At 43.9% G+C, this 23,350-nt stretch overlaps 1 protein-coding gene and 2 long non-coding RNA genes across 6 annotated transcripts in view; 2 read left to right on the top strand and 1 right to left on the bottom strand.

Annotated features, from left to right (window-relative positions):
- LOC124274493 (myelin transcription factor 1-like protein) overlaps positions 1–23,350 on the bottom strand; it is a 42,972-nt gene continuing 19,622 nt past the window's right edge. Inside the window, exons 12-20 of one of the 3 annotated variants that reach the window (XM_046709858.1) lie at positions 17,677–17,741; positions 17,094–17,243; positions 13,288–13,975; positions 12,579–12,779; positions 8,933–9,082; positions 7,212–7,274; positions 2,631–2,759; positions 1,918–2,078; positions 1–1,583 (exon numbers count right to left, since the gene is read on the bottom strand). In XM_046709858.1, the coding sequence (XP_046565814.1) occupies positions 1,201–1,583; positions 1,918–2,078; positions 2,631–2,759; positions 7,212–7,274; positions 8,933–9,082; positions 12,579–12,779; positions 13,288–13,975; positions 17,094–17,243; positions 17,677–17,741 (1,990 nt within the window). In that variant the 3' untranslated portion in view covers positions 1–1,200. Of the gene's footprint in view, positions 1,584–1,917; positions 2,079–2,630; positions 2,760–7,211; positions 7,275–8,932; positions 9,083–12,578; positions 12,780–13,287; positions 13,976–16,695; positions 16,807–17,093; positions 17,244–17,676; positions 17,742–23,350 lie in introns of all 3 variants that reach the window. The other 2 variants (XM_046709859.1, XM_046709861.1) reach the window with 2 other exon arrangements.
- On the top strand, positions 3,155–4,021 carry LOC124274495. Of its 2 annotated transcripts, none has more exons than XR_006897957.1 (4): positions 3,155–3,272; positions 3,323–3,374; positions 3,493–3,592; positions 3,950–4,021. It is a non-coding gene; the product is annotated as an uncharacterized LOC124274495 (long non-coding RNA). The 2 variants fall into 2 exon arrangements; XR_006897958.1 differs by lacking the exon at positions 3,950–4,021 and adding an exon at positions 3,799–3,926.
- Positions 15,491–16,689, top strand: LOC124274496. Its single transcript, XR_006897959.1, has 3 exons — positions 15,491–15,507; positions 15,594–16,046; positions 16,293–16,689. It is a non-coding gene; the product is annotated as an uncharacterized LOC124274496 (long non-coding RNA).

Genomic DNA, 23,350 nt, shown 5'->3' with positions numbered 1-23,350 from the left:
TGGCAGTATATGTTTTATTAGCAATTCTCCACGTGTGTGATATTGTGGGGCGGACAGCAAGCAGGCTGTGAGGGAGCGTGCGATGTTCCGGCCGCCATGAACCAAGGGAGCCGCCACAACAAACACACTCAAGTCCACATAAACATAGCTTCTTATAAAAGGTTAAAATGCTCTACACAGATCAAAAAGGTCTGGAGTAAAAAAGCTGTGAAAATACCATATTGCACATAAGTAAATAATAAACCTAGAATGGCTGTAAGGGAAAAAGACATAAAAACATATGACAAGTCCATAGACTGGGAACAAACATCAGTGACAATGGAATTAAATAAGTTCTCATATAGACTCAACTCTTTCCAATCAAAGCAAGGGGCCCAAGTTGTACTGACAAGAAGCTGTATAATACTTCTAATGACCTTGACTTTGTCAAAAGGTCATTGTCAATTAGCTGTATCTAACTAAGGGCATAGCACACCATACCTGTGTAGTCACATTGCTTTGTTTGGGAAAAGTATGAAAAAAATGTATAAATAGTTTGGGAAATGTTGAGTACAAATATCAACAAGTGTATAGAGAGTATACATGGCTCCATTTTTCAACAAGGAAATAAGTTAGGAATAAATACAGGAACACATGGAATGACTGAAATGTACAGGAATGTTGTACATTACATAAATTAAAACAATGTCATAAATTAAAACAATGTCATAAATAATAACTTAACAATGATATGTTTCTTGTCTGCCCAGGAGTTGTCTCCCCTGACCTATGTCACGACGTGTTTTTACAACCACAGAATATGTAACAAAGATGGTGCAGTGCTGGTGATGCGAGCTACAAGCACCAATGAACATTCACTACAAAGCTGAATGTCTGATTATCTGTCTGTTCACCGTCACCCAACCCTGCAGATTGTTCTTCAGCCCACAGAATATGTTTGCAACACAATCATGAATTTGTTGAAATCTCGGAGCCTGCTGCTCTCATAACAATCCTAACCATGTCACACAAGTACATCTATCTCATCACTGTCCAAGTATGACAAGATGCTGCATTGTTTTCGTGTCTCTGTGGACCAGCACTGTCAATGATGAACCTAGCAGCTGAGTAAGTCAAGTCGGCACTATGCAGACTGCAATGCAGTATACAGCTGGCTGGCTGGCAGGCTAGCTGCGTCAAGTAGAAGCAAAAGGCATCTATTCACACTTCTATCTCTGCCATGGCTGCTTTGATTGCACTAAACAGGAGATTAGACTCCCCATTACGTTCTGCCACTAGATCCTGAATTTTGCCAATGTAGAGATCAAGCGTGTCATCACAGACCGGCTCCATGGGGGGAGGGAGCGGCACTCGCTGCAGACACGTGACCACCTTGCTGCGGAGTGAGGCCAGGTACTCCTGCATGCTGTGATTCTTGTCATCCAGAAGCTCATTCTCTGTCTCTTTCTGATGCAGCCGAGTCTCCAAACAGGTCACTTCTGCTCGCAACTTCGTCATCTGCAGCTCTGAGGAGATTGTTGTTGACTTCAACATCTCAATCTCCTCATCAAGTTGTCTGAGTTCCTCATCAGTGTCCAAATCCACTGAAACAAAATGAACATTGGTCTGAATTTTAACTTAATACACTACAATGAAGTTTTATCTTGACAGAAGTAATGCATTGTATTACAACCTGTTTTCTTTTTGTTCAAGAACATTATCAGGGTTTAGTGACAGGCCTATACCTATACTAACCCACGATGCCCCCAGAGGTATGTTAAGACTCACAGCATGTAACACAACATAAATAGTAACCAACTCTTTCCATATTAACATACACCCTTAGGATCACTATATCTTGCTGAAACACCACTGTAATTGAAACTGTAATTGTAATGCACCCTTTGTGCACGTGTATCAAGTGGCTGGTCATGTTACCTTCTCCGAGAGCAATCTTGTGTTGTAACATGGTCAGTTCCAGGGGGGTGAGGCGAGCCTTCTTCATGGCGAGGGTGGCGCGGGGACAGCCGGACAAGCTGCGGTGGGAAAGGAAGCTGCCATTGGAGTGACCAGAGCCATCACAGCCCAAGGTGGGACAGCTGCAACACAGCAGAAGACAGTGTATTTGTCTGCTGGTAGTAGGTAATAAAAGCAACACAGCACAGCAACAGGTAGTAGGGCATTAGAGCATTGAGCCATGTTCTGTGAGCAGTAGTGTGTACTGTGTTGTGTGAGCAGTAATGTGTACTGTGTTGTGTGAGCAGTAATGTGTACTGTGTTGTGTGAGCAGTAATGTGTACTGTGTTGTGTGAGCAGTAGTGTGTACTGTGTTGTGTGAGCAGTGATCTGGTCTGTGTGAGCAGTGATCTGAGAATATATTTAAGCTAGTGGTTGGTTGCTTTGTTGTTTAACGCCGCACTCAGCAATATTCCAGCTATATTGTGGTGGTCTGTAAATAATCAAGTCTGGACCAGACAATCCAGTGATCAACAACATGAGCATCGATCTACGCAATTGGGATATGATGACAAGTGTCAACTAAGTCAGTGAGTCTGACCACCCAATCCCATTTGTCGCCTCTCAGAACAAGCATGGGTAAAGCTAGGGACAGCTAATAAACATTGACATGGAGAGTTAGGAATTAGGTATACCTTATGTCCATCTTAATGCAATTATTTGTTTTTTCCATCATGAGCATTGGGTCCTGGTTCTCGATCCCTGGCAACATTGGCCTTGGTGGTGGCACCTTGTGACGGTTAGCAATTGGGCATCCTGAAGCACTGAAACATGCAAACAGAGAACTAGTCACAACCCCTTAAATACAGTAGCAAATACTAAAATATTATCAAAATAATTAATAGACTGAACACACCTCCTTGTTGCCTTTTGGTAAATATCATACTCCTAAGAATGTATAAAAGTTGAATCTACGAGCTATGAAATTCCACCACTACTTGTTATCAGAATGTATCAAAACAACAGCAGGGACAGGTTTCATCAACATAGTTTTAGTACATGAGACAAAAATCAATCACACAACATTATTATCAGTCATCAAAAACACACTTTCTCTTAAGTCTGGTTGTGGTGGGTAGGGGAAGGAGTCATGTGGTGTTGAATAACAGAGAGGTGTATCAAGTGGTGTTGATGAACAGGGGGGTGTGGTCAGGTGATGTTGATGAACAGAGAGGTGTGGTCAGGTGGTGTTGATGAACAGAGAGGTGTGGTCAGGTGGTGTTGATGAACAGAGAGGTGTGGTCAGGTGGTGTTGATGAACAGAGAGGTGTGGTCAGGTCAGGTGTCAGGTGTTGATGAACAGAGAGGTGATGAACAGAGTGGTCAGGTGGTGTTGATGAACAGAAGGGTGTGGTCAGGTGGTGTTGATGAACAGAGAGGTGTGGTCAGGTGATGATGAACAGAGAGGTGTGGTCAGGTGGTGTTGATGAACAGAGAGGTGTGGTCAGGTGATGATGAACAGAGAGGTGTGGTCAGGTGGTGTTGATGAACACAGAGGTGTGGTCAGGTGGTGTTGATGAACAGAAGGGTGTGGTCAGGTGGTGTTGATGAACAGAGAGGTGTGTCAGTTGGTTTATGAACAGAGAGGTGTGGTAAGGTGTTGTTCATGAACCGAGGTGCCGTCAGATGTTATGGATGAAGAGGTGTTTGTCAGTTGGTTATTGAACAGAGATGTGTGGTCAGGCGGTGTTGATGAACTGAGGGGTGTTGATTGGATTATGAACAGAAATGGGTCTGCCAGATGTTATGGATGAACATAGGGGTGTGGTCAGGTGTTATGGATGAACTGAGGGGTGTGGTCAGGTGTTATGGATGGACTGAGGGGTGTCAGTTGGTTTATGAACACCGATGGGTCTGCCAGATGTTCTGGATGAACGAAATGGTGAAGTCAGGTGTTATGGATGAACAGAGGGGTGTGGTTAGTTGTTATGGATGAACAGATGGGAGTGGTCAGGTGTTATGGATGAACAGGGAGGTGTCAGTTGGTTTATGAACAGAGGTGTGGTCAGGTGATATGGATGAACAGAGGTGTGGTCAGGTGTTATGGATGGTCAGAGGGGTGTACTCACACACCTCATTGGGGGAGGAGTCAGACAGAGATGGGTTGGGGAGGAGTCAGGCAGAGATGGGTTGGGGAGGAATCAGGCAGAGATAGGTTGGGAGAGGAGTAAGGCAGAGATGGGTTGGGGGAGGAGTCAGGCAGAGATGGGCTGGGGAGGAATCAGGCAGAGATAGGTTGGGAGAGGAGTAAGGCAGAGATGGGCTTGGGAAGAGTTAGCCAGTGATGGTCTGGAGGTGAGGTGGGGTGGAGAGGAGTAAGGCAGATGGGGGAGTCAGGCAGTGATGGGTTGGGGGAGGAGTCAGGCAGAGATGGGTTTGGGGAGGAGTAAGGCAGAGATGGACTGGGAGAGGAGTAAAGGCAGAGATGGACTGGGGGAGGAGTAAGGCAGAGATGGGTTGGGGGAGGAGTCAAGGCAGAGAGGGTTGGGGGGAGGAGTCAGGCAGAAATGGGTTGGGGAGGAGTCAGGCAGAGATGGGTTGGGGGAGTCAGGCAGAGAGATGGGGGAGGAGTCAGGCAGAGATGGGTTGGGGAGGAGTAAAGGCAGAGATGGGTTGGGGAGAGGAATAAGGCAGTGATGGGTTGGGGGAGGAGTAAAAGGCAGATATGGGTTGGGGGAGGAGTCAGGCAGATATGGGTTGGGGGGGAATCAGGCAGAGATGGGTTGGGGGAGAGTCAGGCAGAGATGGGTTGGGGAGGAGGAGTCAGGCAGAGATGGGTTGGGAGAGGAAAAGAGCAGTGATGGGTTGGGGGAGGAGTGAGGCAGAGATGGGCTGGGGGAGGAGTCAGGGCAGAGATGGGCTGGGGGAGGAGTCAGGCAGTGATGGGTTGGGGAGGAGTCAGGCAGAGATGGGCTGGGAGAGGAATAAAGGGAGTGATTGGTTGGGGAGGAGTCAAAGGCAGAGATGGGTTGGGGGAGGAGATGGCAAGGCAGAGATGGGCTGGGAGAGGAGTAAAGGCAGAGATGGGTTGGGGGAGGAGTCAGGCAGAGATGGGTTGGGGGAGGAGTAAGGCAGAGATGGACTGGGGAGAGGGTAAAGGCAGCAGAGATGGACTGGGGGGAGGAGTAAAGGCAGAGATGGGTTGGGGGAGGAGTCAGGCAGAGATGGGTTTGGGGAGGAGTCAGGCAGAAATGGGTTGGGGGGAGGAGTCAGGCAGAGATGGGTTGGGGGAGGAGTCGAGGCAGAGATGGGTTGGGGAGGAGTCAGGCAGAGATGGGTTGGGGGAGGAGTAAGGCAGAGATGGGTTTGGGAGAGGAATAAGGCAGTGATGGGTTGGGGGAGGAGTAAAGGCAGATATGGGTTTGGGGGAGGAGTCAGGCAGAGATGGGCTGGGGGAGGAATCAGGCAGAGATGGGTTGGGGGAGAGGTAAAGGCAGAGATGGGCTTGGGAGGAGTTAGTGGAAGTGGTCTGGAGGTGAGGTGGGGTGGGGTGGGAGGCAGAGATGGTCAGGCAGTGATGGATGGGGTGGAGGAAGTAAAGGCAGAGATGGGTTGGGGGAGGAGTCAGGCAGAGATGGGTTGGGGGAGGAGTCAGGCAGAAATGGGTTGGGGAGGAGTCAGGCAGAGATGGGTTGGGGAGGAGTAAAGGCACAGATGGGCTGGGGAGAGGAGTCAGGCAGAGATGGGTTGGGGGGAGGAGTCAGGCAGAGATGGGTTGGGGAGGAGTAAGGCAGAGATGGGTTGGGAGAGGGAATAAAAGGCAGTGATGGGTTGGGGGAGGGAAGTAAGGCAGATATGGGTTGGGGAGGAGTAAAAGGCAGAGATGGGTTGGGGGAGGAGTCAGGCAGAGATGGGTTGGGGGAGGAGTCAGGCAGAGATGGGTTGGGAGAGAGTCAGGCAGAGATGGGTTGGGGAGAGAGGAAAAGGCAGTGATGGGTTGGGGGAGGAGTAAAGGCAGAGATGGGCTGGGGAGAGTCAGGCAGAGATGGGCTGGGGGAGGAGTCAGGCAGAGATGGGCTAGGGGAGGAGTCAGGCAGCAGAGATGGGCTGGGGAGGAAGTCAGGCAGAGATGGGTTGGGGGAGGAGTCAGGCATGAGTGATGGGTGGGGGGAGGAGTAAAGGCAGAGATGGGCTGGAAGAGAGGAATAAAGGCAGAGATGGGTTGGGGAGGCATAAAGGCAGAGATGGGCTGGGGGAGGAGTAAGGCAGAGATGGGTTGGGAGGGGTAAGACAGAGATGGGTTGAGGGAGGAGGTAAGGCAGAGATGGGACTGGGAGAGGAGTAAGGCAGAGGATGGGCTGGGGGAGGAGTAAAGGCAGAGATGGGTTGGGGGAGGAGTAAAGGCAGAGATGGGTTGGGGGAGGAATAAGGCAGAGATGGGTTGGGGGAGGGTAAAGGCAGAGATGGGTTGGGGGAGGAGTAAAGGCAGAGATGGGTTGGGGGAGGAGTAAAGGCAGAGATGGGTTGGGGAGGAGTAAGGCAGAGATGGACTGGAAGAGAGGTAAAGGCAGAGATGGGTTGGGGAGGAGTCAGGCAGAGATGGACTGGGAGAGGAGTAAAGGCAGAGATGGGCTGGGGAAGAGTAAGAGGCAGAGCTGGGTTGGGGAGGAGTCAGACAGATTGGTTGGGGGAGGAGTCAGACAGAGATGGGTTGGGGGAGGAGTCAGGCAGAGATGGGCTGGGGAAGGATTGAGGCAGAGATGGGTTGGGGGAGGAGTAAGGCAGAGATGGGTTGGGGGAGGAGTGAGGCAGAGATGGCTGGGGAAGAGTTAGTCAGTGAGAGTCTGGAGGTGGGGTGGGGGAGTGAGGCAGTGACAGGTTGGGGGAGGAGTCAGGCAGAGATGGGTTAGGGAAGGAGACAGGAGGTGATGATAGATTTAGAGGTCAGAAATGGAATGAATTACTAAGAAGAAATTGAATACTCTATTGACACAATATCTATCTGTATGAAACCAAAGGAAATGAGGCAATATTCAGACACCAAAGTGCAGTAAACCTAGTATAACAGCGCTGTGAGACTCAGGTTCGTCATAGTGCATAAACAGAACTGAAAACAGCAGTACCACACAACAGTAACGGTACAGGAGAACCTGAGCGAGGCAACTGTGACCCAGTGTGTACACGGAAACACAAAACACGACAGTTAACGCAGGTGGTTGCAGACAGGAACTAAACCATGCTGTGTGGGGACAACCACAACACCAACCAACCAGTACCTGCGATGAGAGAGATATTTGCCTGTCACATGACCAGACCCATCACACCCTGGCACAGGGCATCTAAAACGCAACAGCAGGTTTTATAGACAGGCTCTTCAAACACATGCACACAGAGACACTCAATAAATGTATTCACTCAATGCTCAACTTACACCCCAATACACACCCACTCACACATCCCCCCCCCACCCACAAACACACACAGGGTGTGACTGAATTAAGTGACGTCTTCACATCCCTAACCATTTAAGTTTTAACTAATTCAAGACATGAAAAATAACCTCTGACTTCAATTTCAAAGACCACTGCCACATTCACCATCACATATCTTGAAGGCATCATTTCCCATTGTTTTCATATTAATGGACAATAGCAATAGCTCCAACAAACATGGACGAGTGAGTTACATGTTCCAGCAATACTCAGACAGCAGGACACCAATCAAGTCAGTCCAGTCCAAATACGAGATTGATATATGATAAAATATCCATGGTGTTGATACGAGGAATCAGAATGGTCTCAACTGCAGGTTGGTCTTCCTTCCCTAGTGTTAATCCATCACAGTATTCACACACTGGAGGTTCTGGGCCAACCTCCATTATCCATGGTATCATATCTCCTCTCTATTATGTACAAACATAACCAAGATGACCTCTCCATGGTTATACAGAGAAATCTTAGCACTACAATGATTGTAAGTCAGCTATGGGAGTTACGACCACCTTAGTGATAAGATCGCTTGTCTGGAGTGGGCCCAGGACTCATTTGTGTCTCCTGCTCATGTGGAAATCAACAACAGACCTGCATTCATAGAGTGTGAGTGAGTGAGTATGGTTTTATGCTGCTTTTAGCAATATTCCAGAAATACCATGGTGGGGGAAACCAGAAATAGGCTTCACACATTATACCCATGTGGGAAATCGAACCTGGCTCTTCGATGTGATGAGCCAACGCTTTAAACATGAGGCTACCCCACCGCCCGACATTCATGGAGGAAGCTGAGCTAAATCTAATAAAATAAGATGTTGTATCACCACTTGAACCATGTGACTTGATTGGAGGTCCAGATTTAGCACTGACAAATTCAAACCGGACTCAAAAAGTCAAAACACAGCTGTGGTGAAGTGGCATTTATTATAAGAGAAAGTAGATGCACCACACTACATAACCAGGGAGGCTTCTCACCTACCTGACCTCCATTTTATTTAGTGGGCGAGTTCAGTTTAATGCCGCTGTTAGCAATATTCAAGCAATACCACGGCTGGGGACACCAAAAGCTTCACACATTGCACCCATGTGGGGAATCGAACACAGGTCTTAGGCGTGACGAGTGAACGCTCTAACCACTAGACCACCCCACCCCCAGTATTTTATTGATATATGATAGCAAGGCTTCAGCCTCCCATGGGAATGATGGGAATATTTGGTTTTGAATGCAGAGAAGGGGTGGAGCGATTCACCCAGGCATCACGATACTTCGATTCACAAAACCATACATGACTGTGTGTACCATGCCTTTTACTGTAATACACAAACACTTTATTAAACAGTTGTATACCTACTGCAATATTGTCACAAGATTTTGTGGCTTAGTGTATACCATTCACAGATCATGTATGCTTTGTGATTCTCTGTATCGCTGCTGGTGAGTTTTGTTGTAACAGTATATACTGTAATGATATGTCTGCAATTTTAGTTATAGGCTTGAAAGTACTCACCGAAGAGGTTCATCCATTTCTTTCTTCTCGCCTTCCTTGCATCCGAGGGTCTTTTTGAACTTGGCTGCCCGCGGGCATCCCGACAGACTCCGGTGTGACGCATAATTGCCGGTCACATGACCTGAGCCGTCACAGCCAGGAGTGGGGCACCTGTTGTTGTTGACACAGAGAAGACATGAGAAGGTGATCAAAGCAAGGGGCACAGGCTGGCAAGGTGGTTCCACTTACTCAGTCTGGGATGGGGAGACGAGACTCAAAACTTATCTCTTTGGGAAGGGGGACAATCCATTACACCGGGTAGCATTAATCATCACCCGAGAGTCTCCATTTGGAACTATACTACACAAAAAAAGTTAAGGACAACCTGAAATTTTCATATCATTATAGGAATATGAAAGATCTGGGATGTCCTTAAAAGTTTATTGTAGTATATATGATTGCACTGCTGCTCACCTGAATATGTAGTCAATTAATATGATCATACTTTCTGCATACCATTACGAAACATAAATATTTCATTACTGTTCAATCGTAAATATGTCAGAAAAGGCTGTAAGAAGTTCCACTTTCCTCTATGGTATAAGTGTAGTGGTCAATTCCAAGTGAAATGTTATATTGTGAAACACATATGTTGAGCATCCGTATGTAGAGTAATTGCCAAATATAGAATTGTCAATATGGCTGCCATGGTGGCCAAACTGAAAATCAGATCTGAACAACTTGAACAAGAGCAGGTTTCATAATTAGTGTCAACAAACATGCAATGTGTCAGCCTGACGATGGTCCTTTGTTTTCTTAGGGGATGATGTTTAGTATGGGGGGACATAAACTTTGTGAGATATATAGTATGGTCAAATACAGATCAAAATTTTTTACATGACAAAAGTGAAAGCAAAGGTGTTCATACCCAACACTAACTATACAACTATCAAACAAACATTAAATGAAAAAACATGGCTTGGTACGAGTGCCAGTGATTTTTTTCAAATTGGCTACCATGTACTGAAAATCTAATTCTAACAACTTAAATAAAAGGGGTCATCTTTAGTGTAAACAATTTTGTGAAGTTTCAGTTCCATTGGTCCAGTGGGTTTTGAGAAAATGTTTACCAGTACACAAATGACGAAGGAAACAGGCTACCGATGAGCTCACTTGTCTTACAGTAAGGTGAGCTAAAAATATACAACTTCATGCCTTCTCACTCATTTTGGTACCATAGTCTGTCCCTGCTAATTTTTGTCCCTTTTGTCTCGAATAATATCTGTATACACTATTTAACTCTAATGACATCACTACCAGTGTCTCCCTCTGATAATATTGTTATCAAAATCTATCCCAGGGTGCCGTTGTACAAAACAAGCTTAGCGTTAGGGTGATCGCAAGTCCCATACCTTAACAAAGACTTACAATAGTCATAGCGCTTATGTTGTTTTGTACAACGACACCCTGAACTATTCAAGTGGGGAGCATTACTCACTTTGGGGCAGACACCATAGGATCAAGGATCATAATATCATAGATCTGGGATTGTAATCCTTGAGATCCGATCTTAGAGGACTGAACGAGTTAACTGCAGATCATTATATGATTGGACCCTCTTCCCGTTGACCTGATTATAGGATCACTCACCAAGAAAGTAAAGCTCATGATAAAACACAGATACAACACTGGGTCATGCTGGGAAGGGAGAGACACTGAAGGCTCAATCATCACCTAATCTTAATTAGTTGACATCAGTAGGACCATGTATTGCCAAACGAAATATACTGCAATATACTGCGAGCCAAAGTGTTTGACAGTAAGTGGCACATGCAGATCCTATTTCCTACATACTAAAGCCCCAAAATAAACAATACGGTTCTGATCCATCTAAACTACTGGTTGGATAGTTAGGGATTCTTTCGTTTCTAAACATTTCATAGAGTCTGCTGTTTTGTCAGTTAATAACAATGGGAAACATCAGAGGAGAATGACAGTCTGCGTACATTTTAACTTTAACCCCAGAGATATTGACAAAACTTGCTTTAAAGTTTTTAACCAATATAACGTTAGAAGAAATATTGCAAACTATTGTTTGAAAAGTGCATTGTAGTATACCAGTATACCATAAAACCATGCCTTCCTAATTATCAGTCAGCCAAACTGGATTGGTTACACCTTCAGACAAACAATAATGTAACTCACACTATAGTCTGATTGCAGTGAAAACGTACCGATGAATTTCACTCTAAACAAAAAGGTAAATCAAATAAAGTGAAATTAAGATTACGAATCCTCATAATTTTACCCTGCCAATTGAACATTCAAATCTCAGAATTTTATTCAACTTAGGATAAAAGTTGTTTAACAAACAATCATAGTTTCAAATCGCTATTATTGGTTTGCATTACAAAGGGGTATGCACTTTAAATGAAACACTGAGAGCAAGTAGTGTTGGTTTAAGTTAACGCTCATCACGTACCGCACATGCTTTTGTTTCACTGTTCCATCTACTGCACTCACCCCCCTTGTAATACAAACCAATAATAGCGATTTGAATTATGATCGTTTGTTAAACAACTTTTATCCTAAGTTGAATAAAATTCTGAGATTTAAATGTTCATTTGGTAAGGTAAAATTATGAGGATTCGCCATCTTAATTTCACTTAACTTGATTTACTTTTTGTTTAAAGTGAAATTCATCGGTATATTTTCACTGCAAACAGACTATAGAAACAAACCAGACACACTTTCTCTTATTTCTGTTTTTCTTGATGGCAATAAAAAATACGAGTCGCTTTGAATGAAAGCAATAACCAGCTGCTGAAGACAATCCTCCAGTGACAAATTTATTTTTTTTGGGATAAGACTTAGATTCTGGTGAGCCTGGAAGCAGAGTGTTGTAAAGGTTGCACATGATTCAGCAGTTGTTTCGATGTGCTGCCCCTACCACTGCCCCAACATCCACCCGCTAGAACCTCAAGGGGAGTCACACTGGGTACATACAATACACATACAACAAAAACATGACAATCAATGGGGAGATTGGAAAAAGTGTCTCATGTCATCAATGGCCGCTCTTAGGGCACAAGTCACATTGATACACTCTTTAACACTACTGGTAAATTACATTGACATGCAACATCAGACTAAAATCTAGGAGTTATGGAACAATTGGAAACAAGACCTACTTGATTTGTGCACCAGCCGGCAGACAGGTGCTCTCTCACTCAGTACCACAAAAAAAAACGACATAGGAAACTACAGAAACTGCAAGAAATAATACTGGTTAACACAAACCAAAAATTTGAAAACAACAAAAGACAAAATAAAATGATAACCAAAACTGACAACAAAACAGATGTATACAGTGATACAGTTCAACTCATTATAGAGGTAAAGTTCTCCTTGGCACTAGTTCAAGGTCATTTCAAAGGGTGACGTTATTCCACTGTAGACACCTGCATGAATGCATGCACAACTGAAATTGGTGATACCAAAGCTGAAAATAGGACATCGATTCATGCAAAACAAAAATAATGTTGAACAAAAGATACATCAAAATGCAAAACTAAAACCAAAAACAAACTGAAGAGTGACAGATGGCGAAATGAGTGTGTGAGTGACGAGGACAGCTTGTATCTGCAGCCTACGTAGGATCACTTACTTCTGCTCCACCTGATTGGCCTGTACCATAGCTCGGTCAGCCAATGGGCAGCCTGAAAGACTGCGGTGAGAGGAATAATTTCCAGTCACATGACCAGATCCATCACAACCAGGCGTCGGGCATGTGAGAAGCTCACGTCCCTCCCGCACTTTGGGGGAGAGAGGTTGAGTGAGCAGTGTCAGGTCGGGTTCGGAGTGCGTGCTGCGTCAGAGAGAGAGAGATCAGGTTAATATGGGAGGGTGGGGATTTGGGAGGGGTGGGCTTGGGGTCCTAAGCACAAACTTCATGCTCATACCATTGCTGTTATTTCACACGAAAAAATTGTAAGAGTGCGTGCTGGTTCATGCTAAAGTCAAGAAAAATACTGTTTAATCAAACAAGTTTCTTTAATTTGCACAGATCAATACAGTTCACATAAAATGTTCACTTTATTTATTCATATGTTCTATGGTACAAGTTCACAATCTGTAGCACAGATGGTACTGAATATATTCATCGAGAAGAGTCACAGAATTCCACCAATAAACCCCTGCAGAAGTCCAAGTGCTGGTTTCTCAACGCGTACCCTCTGGGTGACCAGCCAACTGTAGGGGCTGCCTGTCGCCTGACCAGCAGGTTCCAGGTCCCCCAGAGGCCTGCGAGTCTACCAGTCAACTGACCATCACTTGTCAAGCTGCCGGTATTGGGACAGAGAGTCAGTGCAACCTACCCATTGCTTTGAGGAGCTGTCATGCCACCATTCTCTTGGTAGGTAGTGTTGTTGGAGATGTTGTTCAAGGTGGTGAGGTTGATGTTACTGATGTTGTGTGTGATGGGAGGTGGTACCTGTTGTATAGGGGCAATGCTGTTGGTGACTGGTGTCACGAATGTTGAGCTGAGACTCACAGCCTTGCTAACACTTGGCTGGGGAATATTCAGCGCTGTGCCCCGCCCAGCCAAGAGCAAGCTAGCACTAGCAGTGGCAACCGGCCTCTGTGCTGCAAGCTGGGCTGTGACAGGCATGTTGAGATCTACTGTTTGCACTGCCCCACTCCCTCCCTTGCCCAGGTTCAGTGAAGCAGACACTGTCAGTGCGCTTGGAGACGGCACTGGCACAGTTGTTGATGCAGTTGAGGTTGGTCGACTAGGGTCGTACCTGTACTGGGGCTTATAGTGAGGGCGTCGGCTCAAAATATTGGGCCTGTCAGGGGCAGTGTCTTTGATTTTAGGGACAGGCTTGGGTTTGTGAGCTGCTTTTGCTGCTGATTGACCAACATCAGTAGTTGGTCGGTTGTATTTCTCCAGCTCCTTGGCTAGATTGTTACGGGGCGTTGTCGTAGAAACCACAGGTGGGTAGTCAAATGTGTTGAGATCCAACTGCTTTGTTAGAATCATTGGTCGAAGGACACGATCACAACCTGTGAGTAGAAAACAAATGCCATGATGAAATATCATAATGAATATGCAGGCAAAATCACTTAGCAATAAGAAGTTCCAAGCTATTCTAGGGTGTTTTTGAAACTTTTAATTACCGAGTTCATTGATCCCTACATTTTATATATTTTAAAATACACTTAAATTTCTTTTCTCTCCTCTAAGGAAACCATATTCATTATGACAATTGAGCAAAAGTATTCCATAGACTTGTTCTCCAAAATGTACAGCCTTTTTGTTCACACCAAGGGAACAATGTACAGTAAACAGAGTATATCACCCAGTGGAGCAATGTGTCGCTCGCGCTAGGTGGTTATCTGAGCATGCCCAAGCAAGCACTCGAGTGAAACAAAACGAACGAGTTCATGGTGTATGGTATGGGTCATATGACACATGGCATATGGTATGGGTCATATGACACATGGTGTGATGTAGGTAATGAGACACATGGTGTATGATATGGGTCATGTGATAGTATGTGATATAGGTCATGTGATACATGGTGTGTGATATGGGTCATGTGATACATGGTGTGTGATATGGGTCATGTGATACATGGTGTATCGTATGGGTCATATGATACGTGTGTGATGTAGGTCATGTGATACATGGTGTGTGATATGGGTCATGTGATACATGGTGTATGATACAGGTCATATGACACATAGTGCTTGATATGGGTCATGTGACACATGTTGTGACATGGGTCTTGTGATACATGGTGTATGGTATGGGTCATATGACACATGGTGTGTGATATAGGTCATGTGATACATGGTGTGTGATATGGGTCATGTGATACATGGTGTGTGATATGGGTCATGTGATACATGGTGTGTGATATAGGTCATGTAACACATGGTGTGTGATATGGGTCATGTGATACATGGTGTGCGATATGGGTCATTTGATACATGGTATGTGATATGTGTCATTTGATACATGGTATGTGATATAGGTCAGGTGATGCAAGATGTGAGATATAGACAGGTGATAAAGTGTGTGTGAGATTTGTGAGGTGATGCAAGATAGGTGATATGGTCAGGTGATACATGGTGTGTGAGATTTGTCAGGCGATGTAAGATAGGTGATATGGTCAGGTGATACATGGTGTGTGATATGGGTCAGGTGATGCAAGATGTGTGATATGGTCAGGTGATACATGGTATGTGATATGGTCAGGTGATGCAAGATAGGTGATATGGTCAGGTGATACATGGTGTGTGAGATTTGTCAGGTGATGCAAGATAGGTGATATGGTCAGGTGATACATGGTGTGTGATATGGGTCAGGTGATGCAAGATAGGTGATATGGTCAGGTGATACATGGTGTGTGAGATTTGTCAGGTGATGTAAGATAGGTGATATGGTCAGGTGATACATGGTGTGTGATATGGGTCAGGTGATGCAAGATAGGTGATATGGTCAGGTGATACATGGTGTGTGAGATATGGTCAGGTGATACATGATGTAAGATAGGTCAGGTGATGCAAGATGGTCAGGTGATACATGGTGTGTGAGATTTGTCAGGTGATGCAAGATGTGTGATATGGTCAGGTGATACATGGTGTGTGAGATTTGTCAGGTGATGATGTAAGATAGGTGATATGGTCAGGTGATACATGGTGTGTGATATGGGTCAGGTGATGCAAGATAGGTGATATGGTCAGGTGATACATGGTGTGTGATATAGGTCAGGTGATGCAAGATAGGTGATATGGTCAGGTGATACATGGTGTGTGAGATTTGTCAGGTGATGTAAGATAGGTGATATGGTCAGGTGATACATGGTGTGTGATATGGGTCAGGTGATGCAAGATAGGTGATATGGTCAGGTGATACATGGTGTGTGAGATTTGTCAGGTGATGTAAGATAGGTGATATGGTCAGGTGATACATGGTGTGTGATATGGGTCAGGTGATGCAAGATAGGTGATATGGTCAGGTGATACATGGTGTGTGAGATTTGTCAGGTGATGTAAGATAGGTGATATGGTCAGGTGATACATGGTGTGTGAGATGGGTCAGGTGATGCAAGATAGGTGATATGGTCAGGTGATACATGGTGTGTGATATGGGTCAGGTGATGTAAGATAGGTGATATGGTCAGGTGATACATGGTGTGTGATATGGGTCAGGTGATGCAAGATAGGTGATATGGTCAGGTGATACATGGTGTGTGAGATTTGTCAGGTGATGTAAGATAGGTGATATGGTCAGGTGATACATGGTGTGTGATATGGGTCAGGTGATGCAAGATAGGTGATATGGTCAGGTAATACATGTGTTTATATGGGTCAGGTGATACATGGTGTAAGGTATGGGTCATGTGATACATGGTGTGTGATATGGGTCAGGTAATGCAAGATGTAAGATATGGGCCAGATTATGTGGGGAAAATGAACTGGATGAAAAATGGTGGGACATACTGTGTATATATTTACAAAAAAAGTACCATAACATTGTAATTGAATTCATATTTATGTAATCTACAAACATACACATTTACATCATTATATTGATCAAGAAACAAAATTAAATGTGTGAGCAACAACACTGACACATGAGAAGACAGTAATGTGAGCAACTGAATGTACTGAGAGAGGGAGTATGGCAGCAACATAAACGTTGGCCCCACCATAGCTGACACCCGAACTGAAAGCTAATGGAGGCAGGTAAGAGAGAAACATATGTAGGTACGGACCAGTGTCACAGTACTGCTTGGCTGCAATCTTGATCAGCTCAGACTCGCTGCATGCTGCCAGCACAGCTCGGTTTGGGTCGCCGTTCTTCGGGAGCACCACCAGGTGGAGTCCTGCCACAAGGAAACAAGTCATATGACCGAAGCTCAGCATGCCAATGAGCATCTCAAGCAGCTGTTAACTTGGTCCGCACTGCCTTCACCACCATAAATGTTTCTGGCAAGTCCACAGAGGGAACAACAAAACAGAAAAGCATACAACTAAATACAGAGAGAGAAGCAGAACACTGACAGAGGAGAGAGAGTGAGACAGATGGACAGACAGTCAGGAGGGCAGTAGAGGGGCAGGTCACACATACATACCACTGGGACATGCACAAGAAGAGCTGTTGTATTCTAACCTTCAGTGAGACCCCCTGCAGTTGGGGCGATTGACGACTCTGTCCCAACTAATGTCTGTGTAGGTGCCTGTAGCCTGTCTTCGCCTGGAAATGTACTGGGTGTGTTACCATCACAGCCCAAGCCTTCTGTAGATCCCCCTGTTTGGCTGGCTGTAACATATCTGCTGGCTACTAACAGAGTTCCAGATCTCATGCAGCCCACAATGGCAGTAAACAGAGCATGAAATGACGTCAGAACACAGTACTCACCACTAAGTCTGCGCTATGTGGAGGAGAGTAAATGTAGTAAGTAAATGTAGGTGGAAGGGCAAAGGTGGGAGGATGGACAGAGGTACAAGGGGGACTTGCCAGGAAGCCAGTTCAAGGTCATGTACAAGATGGATGCTGCTTGATGCTGGACCAAGCTATCAGCTGTCATCAGACACATTGACAAACAAAATGTTTTATGAACAAATATAACATGAAATGTTGACATTTTTGAAAAGGTAAAGATTAATATGTTAGTAGCAATTGAATTGTAAGAACTTGCAAATGATTAATAGTGATCATAGAGATTTGTTTGTGGTGTACATGATGACAATACCTTGCTTCTTCTGGTTCTGTGTGTTAATCAGCTTCCCCATGGCAGCAATAGGACACCCAGACAAACTGCAACATACAGGCAACACTGACAGAAGTGTAGGCAAAACACTAACACCTGGTGAAATCACAGAAAAGATGTTAAGGGACATGCTGCCAGATTCCTGGGGAAAACTGACAGAACCCTAAGGGACACACAGACAGAATCCTGGGGAAAATATTGATAGAACCCTTAGCACAAACCAACAGATTCCTATGGAAATCACTGACAGAACCCTAGGGACACACAGAGAGATTCCTGAAGAAGCTACTGGACAGAATGCTAGAGAACACATGACAGCACACCCATGTAATGAGTCAGTTAATGTTGTTTAGTGCTGCTATAAGCAATATTCCATCATGGCAGTCTGCAATGAATCAAGCTTGCACCTATCCTCCCAGTGACATGAACACTGATCAAATCTATCAAACCCTTGTCAGGTGGCTCTTACAGAAAAACAAACATAAGTATTTGCGAAGAATATGTAATTTTTCAAGTAAAATTGATATTTTTATACTTATCCTGACTCGTGATCTTTTGCTTATCTCCCTTTCCCTTGCGAATGGTAGTGGAACACTTGAATCCCTTGAAGTTCCCGAAGCGTAACTCATGACTGACTGACTGACTGACTGAGTTTAGTTTTACGCCGCTTTTAGCAATATTCCAGCAATATCACGGCAGGGGACACCAGAAATGGGCCGTAACTCATGAAGATAAGCAGACCCCCTTCTACACACTGCGTTTTTATCCTCAAAATTTGGCTTATAGACAGTAATATACAGTAAGCCTGGACGACAGAAATCTGGACGATTTACGTAAAAATGAATGTGCCCGGACATCCGGGGGTCTCACTGTATTAGATTCCCAAGATGATAACAGGCCGTAGTTGTATACTGTTTCCAAGGCTGCCGATGAAGTATTCCCCCGTACCACAGGTTTGTTTACAAATCAGAAAACATGCTGTAGCCTGCTCTGTCAGTGGGAGGCGTTGTCTGACGTGGACTAATCAGCTTCCAAGCATGACGTCACCGGTGTTGTAGCAAGTTGGCCTCCATAAAATCTGATGCAATTAGTTGGTTGAGTAAAAGCGCACGTAATATAGACCTCTTGAATAAGGGTTGCTCCAAGTGTAAATTCTTGTTCAGTGATATAAATCACGAATTCCCATTGTGGATAATATAAGCCAGCATGACGAAGGAGGCTGTCGAGACATATGTCTGTATGGATCTTGAAGAAATACCGATGTTGAATCTAGTTGATAGGACATAAAATCCTAATCCCCACGCTGAGTGACGAGTGTTAATAATATCATCTGTACGTCCATTCAAGGATACTTGAAGGAGTTGTTAATCTTAAGCCCTTTACAAAGGTCGCCTTGAGGTTCTCCAGTACTTGAGATATCGGCTTCATAGGTGATATCATATTGGAGTCGAAGTCATCAGCATATATGCAGTACGTCTCTGTTGGGTTGGAGTGAGTGAGTGAACGACAATATCCGCAGGCCATCTGCTACCCGGTATAAGACTTCAGCATCCGTATAGAAGTATGAAGTGATTCCTTTCATCAAGTAGGTTGTCGTCCGAAACTGAACCAATACAGGTATAAGGTTTGTGCAGGTTGTAGAGTTGTGCAGGCTGTAACTGTAGAGATTGCACATGTTGTAGATCTTTTTGTTGAGTTTTAAACTCTGACAAAACCATCTGTTTCATCATTGCTTCGTTTTATTCAGCCGTATGGTAATAGAGTCGACGTCAACATCCTGCCTGTTGATGTAAGGGTTTGTTAACCCTAGGGTTCGCGAACCCTGTAGATGTCTGCGTTGCTGTTATCTGCCTGCGTTGCTGTTATCTGCCTGTAGATCTGAGTGTTCTCGAACCTTGTAGATGTCTGTAGCTTTCTCAAAGCTGTGCGTAGGTTAGAAGGTACCTTGGATAATCGGAGGAATAGTCACTGAGTCAAAGTCGTCATTACGCATCTTATAAGTGTAGACTATATCCTTAGAAGGAGACTCCAAGTACAAACCATTGGCTATCCAATCTGTAACCTCTGAGTCTGGGAAGACGAAATCTGGTTATTCATCAGTTATCTCCTGATCGGTAGAGCTATGCCTCCGCGAATCATCCTTCTGAGAACCTGTATCCCTTCTCGAACCTCCATCATCCTTTTGCGAACTGAACATTCCTCCCTTTGCGAACGTCTATCTTGAGAGTCCTCTCTTCGCGAAGCTCTATCTGTGGATTCATCTCTTCGCGAACCTTTGTGATGTGAGCTTTCTCTTCGCGAACGTCTGTTGCTAGATATATCCTTTCGTGAACCTCTGTGGTGTGAGCCTTCTCTTCGCGAACCTCTGATTCGTGATGAGTGACTTCGTGAACCTCTGTGAGAGATATAAGATCTCGATCTAGAGTGGCTAGGTGTAGGAGATGGATCCTTCGATGTTCTCGAACGCTGAGGGTTCGCCAATGTAGAATGATGAGTAGGCATCTCATGTCTTCTATCCTCCTCCAAGATGACAGAGTCGTCCGACTGTGGAGACCTTTCGCAAAGGTGTACGTTCGCCAACGTAGTCTTGAGACGTAGTTCTCTGAGGAGTAGGTTCGCGCACGATGTCAGTAGATGAGAGGCTTTGCCGAGCCTTCGCTTCCTCCTCGAACCTACGTTCCATCATGGCCATCATCTGGTTGGTGAATTGTCTCATAATTTCACCAGGATCAAGTTCTGCGCGTTGAGAAGTTGGTGGTAGTTCGTCAAACAGCTGGCCTGCTGTGACCGTTGCAGGAGACGATCTAGTAGTCGTGGATGTCGATTGAGTCGTCGATCTCGTAGGTACTTCGGGTAGAAGTAACGGAGGATCATCAAAAAAAGTCTACTTCATGCGGAGGTAATATCTCTTAATTTAAGGATTCCTGATGCGTGGACTTACTAGGCCGCATAGATTTACCCTCCGATCTGGTAACAGATGCTTTCTTCTGCGACGTAGAAGAAGACGATGTCTTTTTCTTAATCTGAGTCGGAGTCAACTGAGTTGTAGCCGATCTCTTCTTGGCCCCCGTACCAGTAGACTGCCCCTGCAACGTACTCAACATAGCACCAGTATTATGAATTTCAGCAGTAGCAAGCAACAAACAGTTTGCTGGCTGATCTCCTGTTTTATCAGCCGAGACTTGAGATGACTTCCTCACCCGATCCATGGCACGTCTATAGATATAAGACAAATATTGATTCAATTGTAGATTTTTAAAAAATTTTATTTGATAAGGGGTATAATTTTTAAATTTTTTATTGGTTCCCAGGATTACAATGTCATGATATGTAGAACAGTGATGTACAGACAGATGGATGATGTACAGGTATCAATATCATGTTAATACACATTTGTAAGTCAATAAAAGAGAAATATGACCTCAGGTAAATTGGGTACATTTTAAATTCATCAAAGTACTGGGAAGAGAAGACCCCATTTATGATTGAAATCTTCTATTTTATTATTTCTTTTGCATATATGGTTTTCCACAAAGAATATTTCTTTCAAAGTTTTTATAAAAAGAGTTATGTTTGGATGCGTATTTTTAATACTGCATCATGAAAATGTCTTTTGCTGCAATGATGATGTGATTTAGTAATATATTATGATGTAGAGTACCAAACCAAACCATATGTTTTGATAATAGCAGTGGATGAGGGTATAAATTGTTAAGCCAAATTTGCAGGTTTTTCCAAAAAGTTTGTGTCTCCTGACATTCCCAGTACACATGACAAACACTCTCATTTAGATCATTGCAGAAACAACATAGACTGCTATCAACCTTTTTCATCTTAAGCAATTCTCTTTTTGTATAAATAACTCCTTGTAGAAATCTATATTGAAAATCTAAAGTTTTGTGTCTTGCAATCCTTTTCTGTATGCTGTAAATATATTTTTCCAATCAAAGTCTATTTCAGGAAATAGCAGCTGCCATTTATTACACATATTTGGGTGTATATCATTGGAAATAAGTTTATCACAAAAATTCCTGCAGCCTTTAGATGTTTTTACTAGATATATCTGACATTGGTTAATATTTAAATCCCAATTGTAGATTTGATAAATCAACACAATAAGTACAGCGCAAGCTGGAAGAACATGGTTTTATGCACGAAAGGCATTGGGGGTGTGGATCCGCCACGGATAACCTGTGCCTGCAAACACTGCAAGATTTCATGAAATGTAAACAAAGTTACATAACGATGAAATTATGACACAAATACAAATAATTTTTACAATTTTTTACATATAATACATAGTAGTTATTGCCAAATCCATACACAGCGTAATTTTGAAGAATAGGACCTAAATAAAAAGGATATAATGCCGTATACTCCAACCATCCACTTGGGCGAAAAGGGAGAGAGTGACAAGTAAGGCTGGTCACATGACTGTTTACGTGGGAAAAGGGAGGTAACTCATGGGTGAGTGTATTTTTACGTCCGCTTCAAGGGATTCAAGTGTTCCACTACCATTCGCAAGGGAAAGGGAGATAAGCAAAAGATCATGAGTCAGGATAAGAAAAAACAAGTGTAGAAGTGAGCACAGCTCACATACCCCCGCTTCCCACTTTGGGACATGGAAATGACTGATATTGATATATATAATGTGACAAGGATCAGCAGCTCACAAGACTTTCTCCTTGACTCTACTAAACTTTATATACATGTTAGATAATAGTTTTGCCATGTACGGATTACAGTAATAATTTATGGAAACATTATTTTTTTTGTTTTCCGTGGAAACCTGACATACAATTGAACTTGTTGCACACAATGAAGTGGACGTAGATGAAGATTGTTATTTTTTAGCACATGGCATATCTGTGGGTCATGATTAACTTGTGTATTAAGTTTGGTGAACCTAGCATGTATAGTTTCGATGACATGCTGTGGCCAGGTACCCATCAAACACATTTTGCACGAAGTCATGTTTCAATGGAAACAGCAATAAAACAAAATTCTGAAAATAAATAAGAAAAAAACAAAAGGCACATCAATGGGTAATGATTAACATGTGTGTGAAGTTTTGGCACCAAGTCATGTTTCCATGGAAACAGCAAAAAAATAAAAAATTCTGAAAAAAACTTTAAAATAGCAAAAGGCACACCAATGGGTAATGATTAACATGTGTGTGAAGTTTGGTGAACCTAGCTTGTTAACTTTAAGAGATATGCTGCGGACAAAACCATCAAACACATTTGGCGCGAAGTCGTGTTTCCATGGAAACAGCAATAAAACAAAATTCTGAAGAAAAATTAAAATAGCAAAAGGCACATTAATGGGTAATGATTAACATGTGTGTGAAGTTTGGTGAACCTAGCATGTAAACATTAAGAGATATGCTCCGGACAAAGTTTCGGGACGGACGGAATGAATGCTATATACCCCCGTTACTTCGTAGCGGGGGTATAATAATAAAATATTTAAAACATATTTACTTGGTTTTATTTTTTGGTCACATAGATTCCTGAAATGACTGGTGTCTGCATAATCACTGAATGTGGGCTGTCGACGTAATTGAAACCATTGGGTGCAACGTTTTATGAGATATCACATTTACATAAGTTTGAAAAGTGGTCAAAGTGTCGTGGTGAACTTGAAGGTAAGGTCA

This window comes from Haliotis rubra, unplaced genomic scaffold (assembly GCF_003918875.1).
Source record: "Haliotis rubra isolate DU_JTF1 unplaced genomic scaffold, ASM391887v1 Scf191, whole genome shotgun sequence".
Lineage (NCBI taxonomy): Eukaryota > Metazoa > Mollusca > Gastropoda > Lepetellida > Haliotidae > Haliotis > Haliotis rubra.
This window is presented reverse-complemented; position numbering and strand designations above follow the sequence as displayed.